The sequence below is a fragment of the Miscanthus floridulus genome, chromosome 7, assembly GCF_019320115.1.
Source record: "Miscanthus floridulus cultivar M001 chromosome 7, ASM1932011v1, whole genome shotgun sequence".
NCBI lineage: Eukaryota > Viridiplantae > Streptophyta > Magnoliopsida > Poales > Poaceae > Miscanthus > Miscanthus floridulus.
In genome coordinates this window covers 27,510,284-27,522,710 of record NC_089586.1, presented here as the reverse complement: position 1 = coordinate 27,522,710, position 12,427 = coordinate 27,510,284, and the positions used below count along the sequence as shown (strand labels likewise).

Sequence of the window (12,427 nt, the reverse complement as noted above, 5' to 3'; positions counted from 1 at the left end):
TTGTCTCTGAAAATCGAAAACATCTACTCCCTCGGTCCCAAAATAGATGACACTTTTGACTTTTAGATATCATGTTTGACCATTTGTTTTATTCAGTTGTTTTTATAAATAATAAAATCAATAAGTCATTATTAAATTATCTCTAATGATAAAATAAATCAAACAAAATAATTAATATTTATACAAAAAAAATTGAATTTATATAAACAATCAAACAAGATGTCTAAAAGTAAAAAACGTCATGTATTTTAGGACGGAGAGAGTATCTCTGAAAATATTTCGTGTAGTACGACTTATTAATTTGTAATTGAAAATGCTTTGATTTTTTTTCTTTCAGCATATAGCAGATGCTGGGAATGGCGTTTCCAAGCATACTGATGCGCGTACAGAGAGCATGACACGAGACAAGCAAGGACACAAGCACATCTTGTTGACTAGTGATGGCACATGCCCCTAACTGAGACGTACCCCTATATAAGAGCCCTCAGCTTCTCTCTTCTCCTCCAGAGGTTCAGTCAGAGAGCCTACCGCCTAAACGCCCTGAAAACGAGGCCAAAGGCTAGCTAGCTAAGGTAGCTTGGCCACAAGAGCCGTGAGCCAAAGTCAATTCTCTTATATACTCTATTATTATTGCCCATCAGGCCATCATGATCCACAAAACCCGTAACAGGGGCAAGGTTACAAGCGAGACACGGCGCGGCGAGTGCGGCGGGGTGGCAGCGACGACGACCTCGCCGGCTGACATGGGTAAGGACGACGGGCCGCCGCAGGCGGCGGCCAAGGCCAAGAATTCGGCGCCGGTGATGCGGTCGTTCGCGTCGGTGTTCATGCATGCGGACGCCGCGGACGTGGTGCTCATGGTGCTCGGCCTGGTGGGCGCCATGGGCGACGGCATGTCCACGCCCGTCATGCTCTTGATCACCAGCCGCATCTTCAACGACCTCGGCAACGGGCCGGACCTCCTCGATGAGTTCAGCTCCAAGGTCAACGAGGTAGATGTCTCTCTCGCCTCCCGGTTGATTCTGGCCAGTGTCATAGCAAAAGCTGACGTCGTTTCCTCTCCTTCTCGGCTACCAGAACGCGCGGAACCTCGTCTTCTTGGCGCTCGGCAGCTTGGTCATGGCGTTCCTAGGTGAGCCGGCGCTGCACACGCATGGATGGGTGCCAATGCCGCCGCTGGCGGTATGCTTGCTTGCGCGCGCACCGTACGTGCTAGCTGATAATCGTTGTGCCGTCGATGGCATATATGCACGCAGAGGGGTACTGCTGGGCGCGCACGGCGGAGCGGCAGGCGTCGCGGATGCGGGAGCGGTACCTGCGGGCGGTGCTCCGGCAGGACGTGGAGTACTTCGACCTCAAGGTGGGGTCCACGTCGGAGGTGATCACCAGCGTCTCCAACGACAGCCTCGTGGTGCAGGACGTGCTGAGCGAGAAGGTGCCCAACTTCGTGATGAACTGCTCCATGTTCCTGGGCAGCTACGCCGTCGGGTTCGCCCTGCTGTGGCACCTCACGCTGGTGGCGCTGCCGTCCGTGCTACTGCTCATCATCCCCGGGTTCATGTACGGCCGCATCCTCATCGGCCTCGCGCGCCGGATCAGGGAGCAGTACACCCGCCCCGGCGCCATCGCCGAGCAGGCCGTCTCGTCCGTGCGCACCGTCTACTCGTTCGTAGCCGAGCGCACCACCATGGCGCAGTTCTCCGCCGCGCTCGAGGAGTCGGCGAGGCTCGGGATCAAGCAGGGACTCGCCAAGGGCGTCGCCATCGGCAGCAACGGCATCACCTTCACCATCTGGGCGTTCAACGTCTGGTACGGCAGCCGCCTCGTCATGTACCACGGATACCAGGGCGGCACCGTCTTCGCCGTCTCCGCTGCCATTGTCGTCGGTGGCCTGTACGTGACCGTGATTTTATCATCAGTCTGCTCTGCTGCATGTTACTCCTAGTCCCAGATGATGATGTGATGACGGCGCCATTAACGAAACCATGCAGAGCTCTGGGGTCCGGGCTGTCGAACGTCAAGTACTTCTCCGAGGCGAGCTCGGCGTCGGAGAGGGTCCAGGAGGTGATCCAGCGGGTGCCCAAGATTGACTCGGAGAGCAGCGCCGGCGACGAGCTGGCCAACGTCGCCGGGGAGGTGGAATTCAAGAACGTGGAGTTCTGCTACCCGTCGCGCCCGGAGACCCCGATCTTCGTGAGCTTCAACCTGCGCGTGCCGGCGGGGCGCACGGTGGCGCTGGTGGGCGGCAGCGGGTCCGGGAAGTCGACGGTGATCGCGCTGCTGGAGCGGTTCTACGACCCGGCGGCCGGGGAGGTGACCCTGGACGGCGTGGACATCCGGCGGCTGCGGCTCAAGTGGCTGCGCGCGCAGATGGGGCTCGTCAGCCAGGAGCCGGCGCTGTTCGCGACGTCGATCCGGGAGAACATCCTGTTCGGCAAGGAGGACGCCACGGAGGAGGAGGTCGTCGCGGCGGCGAAGGCGGCCAACGCCCACAACTTCATCTCCCAGTTGCCGCAGGGCTACGACACGCAGGCAAGCTATTTACCACACCACTTTTGCAACTGTCGTATGCATGCAGTCGTTTGGTTCGCTACGCTTTACTTACCCTTGCAAGTCACTGTCAAGTTTTTTCTTCCCCAAAAGAGATGATGCTTGCTTTTTCGTGCACACTAGTAGTACTATAAGAATGCCTAAATGTCGCATGGAATTAATGCTCTAATTTTTCCATAATTTTTTCTTGTTTTTCATGGAGTACTGACGTTGTTTAGGTCCACCGCATATAGTAAGGACTACGGAGTATTCGAAATTTTAGTGAAAAGAGTAATCATGATATTCTTTTCTCCTTTTTTTAATGAAAAAATTCTGGATCAATTTGTGAAAGTGGGGGTAAAGCTGACATGGGAGACAACTCAAAAGTCAGAAAAAGCAAATCAATAACTCAACAACATTCGAAAAATAGAAAGTGCAGTCGAAGGCTAAACTGCTTCAAGAACTAAACTGAAACAAACATGCCCCAACAAACAAATTTTCACTATATAATTCAGCATGAATGGTTAGGTGACCAGTACATGTGGCTTTGGGATCCCAACTCGTCACTAACTCCTCCATTATTTTAGTCTTTGGTCAATTGTGCATCTTTTACATGCTGATCCAAAGGAACTCCTAATTATTCAAAGAAATAGAAAATTTGAAACAAAGGTAGGCTAGGAGTAGAGGTTTGCTTTGGAAGCAACAGCTTTTGTTTCTAGTGTAGTACTGCTCCCCATTATCTGGAAGCAACACAACCTAGTCCACTACTCCATCAGTTTATTCTAGTGCTGGCTAGCTGCTGGCTTGCTAGCTAGGCGCCGCATCGCTGGCTTAGGACATGGGTCATTGGGTCCTGCCTGCTGTGCCTTCAAAGAAATCTGAGTGCTCTCTGCACCGAGCTCCCAGGAAATCTCTGCCCACTGAAAATTGTTGAACTATCACAGTGAAAATAATCAGTTGAACAAAGTGAATCTCTTGGTAGAGCTGGAAATGGGCTAGACCGTACATGGTTGTATCAATAACTATTTAAGCACCAAGATCAAATTAAGTTTATTCATGTTCTGGCCTTTCTGGATGAATAGGAAGAACTCGAATAGGAGGAGCACTCACCTGTAGTATGAGTAGGTAGATGTCGGAGAGCCCAAGTATCTCCAGTTTGGCAGCTTTTTAGTAGTAAAATTACAGTACCAGGACTGTTGAAATAGAAGAGGGCTTAGTTACGCAAAAGTGAGTGGATAAACAGCACTATAGTCATATAGTGAAGAAACCAAAGTAACAATCCACCCACTCAGGAAATGGAAGCGATAGTAAGCTCAAAAATTGACATCTAACAAATTAGGAAAAATCGAAGATGCAACATATAGGTGCCCCATTGCGTCATTACATCATCTACATTGAATGTAACATAACAGAAAGAAAAAGAATTCAAGATGGAAATACAGGTGACCACGGAAATACCTGAAACCTAGCAAATTGCCTTTATTGGGCAGTCATAGTCCTCATTGCGGTTTCAGCATATTTCCTCAGTGCCGGTTGCTTTGGCCAGAAGATCTCCCATTGCCGGTTGAGCATACATCCACATCTCTACTATAAATTCCATCCTGTCCACTAGAGAATAGTAGCTGAACCCTGTACTCCTAGCTGCCGTTCCATCCTTTCCACTAGAGAATAGTAGCTGAACCCTGTTCTCCTAGCTGCCGTGCAAGTATTTCTAAGGCTGCTATGTACACCACTTCAATTACAATCCTTCTTCAAATGTTGAGGGATCAGAGCACACGCTTTCCAAGGTTGCTTATGGTAGGACCTAGGAATCATAGAGGATTGAGTGGCGACCCCAAATTGGGAAAGGGAGAATGGTTAGCCCACCACTCAGGGTGTGACTCCGTGGTTGGTGGACGCAGAAGACAAATAGCCAGAACCTTTTTGCAAATCTAGTAACCAGGAAAAGGGTTGCCAGCCAACAGTTTTGGGTGTGCCAACTTTCCCAGCGAACAGGATTTCACTGAGGTCCTGTCACGCAATAATAATTTTGACAGCAATACGTGAGGCAGAGATTGACAGAAGAAAGTGCCCGTGCTAGTATGTCTAGTGGCACAAGTGCTTCTACCATGAGGCTTTAATATGTTAAAAAAAGTTAAAATGATTCAGGAAAGGAGCTTTTTTTTCCAGATCGTTGCCACTATCACAAACTGTGATGTGAAAGATACTAATTACAAAAGGGGGAAAAGAGAACTTTTCGGGCTGCCTAGCTATCCTAACGTGGGACTTCATGAAGATGCCATCCCCAGCTAATAATGGAAGATCCCTCTAATGATATCAGACTCAGTGGCAAGCATGTAAACCTGAAATGTTCCTTTCGTGGACAGACCCCCACCACAAGCAAATTCTACTGTGCGCAAACCTGATGTGGGGCACTGAATATTAGCGCACATTAGACTTTGATGTGGGAAAAACTCTAACAAGATGACCTGATAGGTACCCAAAATATCCTCCCAGTACTATTGTGAGTTTGACAACAATAAAGGACCACTTTGCCACTGAACTTTCATTTCCATTGTTCATAAGGATGCACTCATGAAAAGACCACATGAAAGTGTCCTAGATAGTGAGAAACAGCTCTATCTTAACAGTACAACTACAGTTAAGCTGTGCCAACAATCAGTACTGTAAAACATGACAATTCTCAATGCACATGGTTAATTTCCTATAAATAATGCACAAGTAGCATCCATGTATCTTGAATTAGATAGTGGCCAGTATGACTTAAACTGTAACATTTTTAGGGTAACTAATACTAATGGCATTTCATATTAGCATCCATAGGAATAGGAGAGTAATAACTTATTTCACTAGCGGTTGACTTCGGTCCTCAGTTTGGCATTTGTTTGATTCAGGGGAATAGATACATGCCATGAAAACATAGAATGGTCAACTCAAATAATATAGAAGGTTAACTACACGTTTGGAAGACAGATAAATGGGATTTTCAACCTGAAAATACAAAGTTATGTCCTTGTAATTGTGATATTAATGTTACTTACCAGATAACTAAACAACCATTTCAATTATCAATATGGATAGATATCAAAGGAAAATCTTGAAAAGTTGCACTTGCCTTCAATTCACCTTATCACATCAGTTTGCTTCAGAAATGACTATTATCTGCACTCGGTTACAATTATGTTGGCCTTGAACAACTTGTACGAGACTAACGGACTGAGTGACCTTAGTGAAGATAACAGAAACAATAGGGTGAGTTAGCTCCAAGAATAAAATAATGTATCTGCAAATGGCTCAAACATCTGATGTGGATAAACATTGCCTTGTATTTTTTTAACAATATTTTCCATAGTAATCTTGCTACCAGACTTCAGAACAAACCGGTTCAAATGAAAGAGAGTTATTGCATGTCACTACTGCAGAACGACAACAGAAACACTTTAGAAATACTGTAGTATAATATGAGAACCAAAGTATACTGAGAAATCACTGGCAACAGTTTCGATCCGATAGGCCTATTCCCATCAGTGGTGAACTCTGTTTGCCACTGAGAGAGCTTCAATCAGTTACAAAATCAAGCTTGTTGGGGGTAACATAATATGACATTACACGAAAGCGTGAGATTTGAGTCTGAGAGGACAAAACGTTGATAGGAATGCAGTGTAGTGGCCTCAATAACATCACCAACTATATGTATATACACAAGAATTATCAACATGTTCACAAAGAAAAACAAGGAAATCTAGCAGGTCTACCAGTATGCCCCATCTCATCACTAAAGTTGGGCAATCTGACCATCCTCTAGAAACAAAGCCTTTGCCTTCCAATGATAGATTCTTTTCTAAGTTTTCTAGACAACTTATGGAAGGTAAATTTTTTAAGAGAAGAACAGGATAACCCTTTTAAACAGTAGATTATTAAGCTAGAGCATTCAAAAGAAGCTAGCTGTAGAATTCAAAAGGAAGTCCTACTCCCACAGCATCACTAGAAGCTAGAAGCTAGAAGGATGCCATCAAGCAGCATGTCATCGGATAGACTGTACATACATGTTGATTTTCATAGTTAATCTTCAACAAATTCTGAAGGAAAAAGGAGGGTCATACAAACAACAGTTGATACAATGAATTTAAGTTTAAGACTCTACCAAAGCAAACTTTGATTGTGATTTTGTCAATAGAGTTGACAGATAAGGAGAGCATAAATATGTTGATATTGTGTAAATCAACAAACATGGGACTAATGCTTCCTTATGTGAAATATACGTTGTAAACAGGTGGGTGAGCGTGGTGTCCAAATGTCTGGAGGACAGAAGCAGAGGATTGCTATTGCCAGAGCTATCCTTAAGTCACCCAAGATCCTCCTCCTTGATGAAGCCACAAGTGCATTGGACACAGAGTCAGAGCGTGTTGTGCAAGAGGCACTTGACCTGGCTTCTGTGGGCAGGACAACCATTGTCATTGCACATCGGCTCTCCACAATCCGGAATGCTGACATGATTGCTGTGATGCAATATGGTGAGGTCAAGGAGCTGGGATCCCATGATGACCTCATTGCCAATGAGAATGGCCTCTACACATCTCTTGCCCGCCTTCAGCAGGCCAGTGATTCAAGGGAGGCCAATCAGGTTGGTGGAACTGGAAGTACATCTGCTGCGGGGCAATCTAGCAGCCACAGCATGAGCAGGAGGTTCTCTGCAGCTAGCAGGTCAAGCTCAGGACGGTCAATGGGTGACGCAGAAAATGATAATATTACCGAGAAGCCAAAGCTTCCCGTCCCATCATTCAGAAGGTTACTGATGCTTAATGCGCCAGAGTGGAAGCAGGCTCTGATGGGAAGTTTCAGTGCAATTGTGTTTGGAGGCATACAGCCTGTATATTCATATGCCATGGGCAGCATGATCTCAATCTACTTCTTGGCAGACCATAATGAGATCAAGGACAAAACAAGGACCTACGCACTCATCTTTGTTGGTCTTGCAGTGCTCTCATTCTTGATCAATATTGGGCAACATTACAACTTCGGTGCCATGGGGGAATACCTCACCAAGAGAGTGAGAGAACAGATGCTTGCAAAAATCCTTACTTTTGAGGTTGGGTGGTTTGACCGTGATGAGAACTCCAGTGGTGCCATATGCTCACAACTTGGCAAGGATGCCAACGTCGTAAGTATACGAACCAAAGATAAGCTTATGCATATCATAAAAAATAATACCTGACAATTCATATACTTCTTTTGGCAGGTGAGGTCTCTTGTGGGTGATCGAATGGCTCTAGTGATCCAGACAGTTTCTGCAGTTCTCATAGCCTGCACTATGGGTCTGGTGATCGCTTGGCGTTTGGCCCTTGTCATGATAGCAGTGCAACCCCTTATCATTGTTTGCTTTTATGCTCGCCGTGTCTTATTGAAGAGCATGTCCCAGAAATCAATACAGTCTCAATCTGAAAGTAGCAGGCTAGCAGCTGAGGCTGTCTCCAATCTCCGCACCATCACTGCTTTCTCATCCCAGGAGCGCATCCTACACCTCTTTGACCAAGCACAAGATGGGCCACGCAAGGAAAGCATCCGACAGTCATGGTTTGCAGGACTGGGCCTTGGCACCTCCATGAGCCTCATGACATGCACATGGGCCCTTGATTTCTGGTATGGTGGCAAGCTCGTGGCTGAGCATCACATAACTTCAAAGGCACTCTTCCAGACCTTCATGATACTAGTAAGCACAGGGCGTGTGATTGCAGATGCAGGTAGCATGACAACAGACCTTGCTAAGGGTGCTGATGCAGTAGCTTCAGTGTTTGCTGTTCTTGACAGGAAAACCGAAATTGACCCTGACAACCCTGAGGGATACAAACCAGAGAGGCTAAAAGGTGAGGTTGACATCAGAGGAGTTGACTTTGCATACCCGTCAAGGCCAGATGTGATTATCTTCAAAGGTTTCTCCTTGAGCATCCAACCAGGCAAGTCAACAGCCCTTGTTGGGCAAAGTGGTTCTGGCAAGTCGACTATCATTGGGCTCATAGAGAGGTTCTATGACCCACTTAGGGGGGTAGTGAAGATCGATGGTAAAGACATCAAAACATACAATCTCAGAGCCCTGCGGCGACACATTGGATTAGTCAGCCAGGAACCAACACTATTTGCAGGTACAATAAGAGAAAATATTGTGTATGGTACAGAAACAGCAACTGAAGCAGAAATTGAGAATGCTGCAAGGTCTGCGAATGCACATGACTTCATTAGCAACCTCAAGGATGGATATGACACATGGTGTGGTGAGAGGGGTGTACAGCTTTCAGGAGGCCAAAAACAACGCATTGCAATTGCCCGTGCCATCCTGAAGAACCCTGCTATCCTGCTACTGGATGAAGCTACAAGTGCACTGGACAGCCAGTCAGAGAAGGTGGTACAAGAGGCATTGGACCGAGTGATGGTTGGCAGGACAAGTATTGTGGTGGCGCACAGGCTCAGCACAATACAGAACTGTGACCAGATCACTGTGCTTGAGAAAGGAATTGTTGTGGAGAAGGGCACACATGCATCCCTTATGGCTAAGGGTCCCTCTGGAACATACTTCGGATTGGTCAGTTTGCAACAAGGAGGCAACCAGCACTGAGATGGTTGCATGAGAACACAGCAGTACTTACAAATTTGCTGCCCCATTCACATGATGTATTACTTGGATCAACCTGCAAGAGATATCTAGCCTATCCCAACTTGCTTGGGACTATAAGCTTTGTTTTTGTTGTTGATTAAAACGCAAGATGGTCCAGCAGGCGATTGAAATTTCTGTGACAGCGGGGTGTTTTTCTTCCCATTGTTCTATTAGCAGACATAAGTGTGCCGAGGATATGTATTGTAGTTGTACAACAGCCAGGAAATCTCAGATAAGATGTACATTAGGTATTATTTCATCTTATTCTCTATTGATTTGTGTATTTGAAATTATTACATTAGCTTTTATTTCATCTAATTCTTATGTGAATTATGTATTTGAAATGTTTATGCCTATTGGCCATGAAGATTAGTAAATTCCTAAATCCATGGTGGCAGAACAGATGCAAACAAGAAAGAAAACCCAGAAAACAATTAATTGAGCACAAGCTATCTTTTCAAGTATCAGCTTATAGTTTTCAGGTGCGCATCGTAATTAAAATCATTTAGTATGAGCTAAAGTTAAACAGGATCTTCATCAACTACGCGTTCACGCCTGCTATTTCTAAGCTCACATAAATGTAGACGCTTCTTAGCTGAGAAGCCTAACAAACAGTATTAGCAAAGAACACAACTCATGTAGCACTCCTAAGCCCCACATCCACAATTCTACCATTGCTTAAATACGCACTTGAACGGATATGATCAAATTTTGGACTGACATGTCATAATAATCAGAACCCCAACCATACGACAAAACTTTCGGTGCAGCTATTTCAGCCACGGGCTGCTGGCCTGCTGATGCGGGATAATGCATTTAAAATCACTCGTATAGTCGTATGGGGGAAAAAAATAGGTGGCTAGCATGGTACATCCCGCATTCAGCGAAATAGAAAGTGGTGGGGGTACCAGTGTATCGCCTGGTCGAAGCGAGAGAAGCCGGTCGGCGTCCTGGTAGCGCGGCGGAGCCAGTTCGGCCGTCAGGCGCGCGGCAGAGGCAGGCGAGTGGAGTGGAGATTGGGGTGCGGGGAGGGAGATGAGTTGGGATGGACAGCTCGCCACGGCCACGCTACCTCGGCTCGCGGTGAGAAGGTGGGTTGGGTTACCTACGGCTACGGCGGCGTCGGACGGCGGCAGGTGGCGAGAATGTTTTCCGCCTCCGACGAGGTAACCGTGTAGGCCGTAGGAGTGTACGCCTTCACGGGCTTCCTGCGGCCTAGTTTCGGTTTAGGCCCATACATGAGATGATTGGATCAATCGAGAAGCCCTTGTTTTTCGCCGTGGAGTCTTCTAAGTCCAGACCAAGGTAAGCCGTGTGGTACACCCACCGATGAACATCAAGGCTGCATTGCAGGACTCGGCATCCGTCCTAAGGGCAGAGGCGGTAGCGATTGCTCTGGCTGCAGCTATCACTGTTCAGCTGGGACTCCATGACACAAATTTCCTATGGGACAGTGAAGAACTAGTTCGATTCTTCAACTCTGACGAACATGCAAACCCGCCTGAGTGGAGAATCAAACATCTTGCTCAACAATTTGTAAACTGCACACAGCATAGAAGCACAAGGATCTTCAAAGTGCATCGGACTCAAAATCAGACCGCTGATATGCTCGCAAAGCAGGCTTTTCTAGACTTTCAAGCGTCTGCTTCTGCTATGTTAGGGTGTTCTACTTGGTACTGAATCTTGCTGTGACTCCCTCACGTCGTCTCCTCGCGGGGGCGACTGGGCCCCCGGCTGGCCACAGAAGTCCCGCACTCCTCCTCGCAGGCTCGGCCACCGCTGCCGCGCCACCTCGGCCTCCCTCTCGTCGGCGGCGGCGGCCAGCAGGGGAGCTAAAAAAGGCCTCCCCCTGCGCTCTCTCCTCTCCTTCTCCACCGCCTGCCCCCCCTCGTCCCTCCCCTCCCTCTCCCTCCGGTGTCGATGGCCGGCTGGCCAGCGGATCCGGGGGCCCCACTACCGGATCTGGCGTCTGCAAGCTGCTGGTGTCGGCTTCGGTTGGATCTTCCTTCTGGCCAGGGAGGCGTGGCGTCCTCGCCTTCCCACCCCGCATCATCCTTCTTCTCCGGCGGGGTGGCTGACCGGTGGCCTAGATCCGGGCCGCCCCGGGGTCGGATCCGCCCTCCCCCAAGTCAGATCCATGCTTGGTGGCGGTTCTCCCTGTGACCCACCGCGCGCGGCTTGGCATGCTTCGGTGGCAGCAGGGTGCGGCCGCCTGCTGGGGACTGGTGTGCCTGCTGCACCGTGGATGGCTGGTGCTCCGATGGGCCTACCCACGGCCGGCTCGTGGCCGGTCGGCTGCGTCTGCATCTCCGGCTGGTCAGCGTTAACCAAAGTTCGGCTAGGCGGCGACTACTCAGCGGCTACGCGCGCCTATTCGCTGGGCGAAGCCCGTCGCCGCGACTAGGGGCATAGTCATGCATCGCGGCGCTAGGCGGAGCCATCCGCACGCCGTCACGACCACTGCCCAGCCGCAGCTATCGGGCGCAGCCGTGAGTGCGCCAGCCTCAGCCGTCGGGCGGCCGTGAGTGTGCGTGTGCCCGCTCCGGCTGGCCGCGGCCTCCGGTGGACGCCGCACCTCCCCTGGCTACCGCCTGCTGCCCCTCCCCACGCGGGGCGCGGCCCTCTGGTTGAAGCCACCCCTGCTCCGCTTCACTCGGGGAACCAGGCGCGGCCCTCTGCTCTGCCTCGCCGCCCTTGCTCGTGGCCCTCTGCTCTGCTCACCGCCCCTGCTCAGCTTCGCTCGGGGAACCAGGCGCGGCCCTCTGCTCTGCTCACCGCCCCCTGCTCTGCTTCGCTCAGGGAACCAGGCGCGGCCCTCTGCTCTGCTCTGCTTTCTCTTGGAGCAGAGTAGCTGCTCTGCTCTACTTTCTCCTAGAGCAGAGGAGAGCTCCGTTGCCAAAACGCCTAGGCAAACGCCTAGGAGCGCCTAGGACCGAGTACTCCCAACTAGGCGCTAGGCAATGGGTCAGCGCCTAGATTCCGCCTAGCGCCTAGCTGAACTTTGGCGTTACCTGCTCGGGCGCATGTGAAAGATGGCCGCAGTGGCGGGAGCTGCTGCTTTTGCTCTGCGCCAAGATGCGACGGGCGGCGATGACACGGCAGACAAGGGAGCCGGCCTGACTCCGGTGGTGAACAGGGCTCCGCGGGTGTGCGGGATTTCTGGCGGCGGATGGCCGGATCCGGGCCTCCTGGGATCGGATCTGCCGTCCTGGTCTTCCGTGAGCCCCTCCTCGGTGGCAGCTGGCGGTG

At 49.5% G+C, this 12,427-nt stretch overlaps 1 protein-coding gene and 1 long non-coding RNA gene across 5 annotated transcripts; one reads left to right on the top strand and one right to left on the bottom strand.

The window, feature by feature from the left end:
* Positions 1-551: 551 nt before the first annotated feature.
* On the top strand, positions 552-9,467 carry LOC136466760 (putative multidrug resistance protein). 2 transcript variants are annotated; one of them, XM_066465264.1, is made up of 7 exons: positions 552-572; positions 671-992; positions 1,078-1,132; positions 1,257-1,893; positions 1,992-2,532; positions 6,803-7,690; positions 7,769-9,467. In XM_066465264.1, exons 2-7 carry the CDS (start codon positions 744-746, stop codon positions 9,137-9,139), a joined length of 3,741 nt encoding a protein of 1,246 aa, XP_066321361.1. In that variant the 5' UTR covers positions 552-572; positions 671-743; the 3' UTR covers positions 9,140-9,467. The 2 variants fall into 2 exon arrangements, with proteins under 2 accessions (XP_066321361.1, XP_066321359.1); XM_066465262.1 differs by lacking the exon at positions 552-572 and having other exon boundaries at positions 585-992.
* Positions 3,076-10,284, bottom strand: LOC136466761 (uncharacterized). 3 transcript variants are annotated; one of them, XR_010761433.1, is made up of 3 exons: positions 10,087-10,284; positions 3,988-5,754; positions 3,076-3,722 (listed from the first exon to the last, which is right to left on the bottom strand). It is a non-coding gene; the product is annotated as an uncharacterized lncRNA (long non-coding RNA). The 3 variants fall into 3 exon arrangements; XR_010761434.1 differs by lacking the exon at positions 10,087-10,284 and having other exon boundaries at positions 3,988-4,539; positions 5,645-6,792; XR_010761432.1 differs by lacking the exon at positions 10,087-10,284 and having other exon boundaries at positions 3,988-6,792.
* Between the last annotated feature and the right edge of the window lie 2,143 nt (positions 10,285-12,427).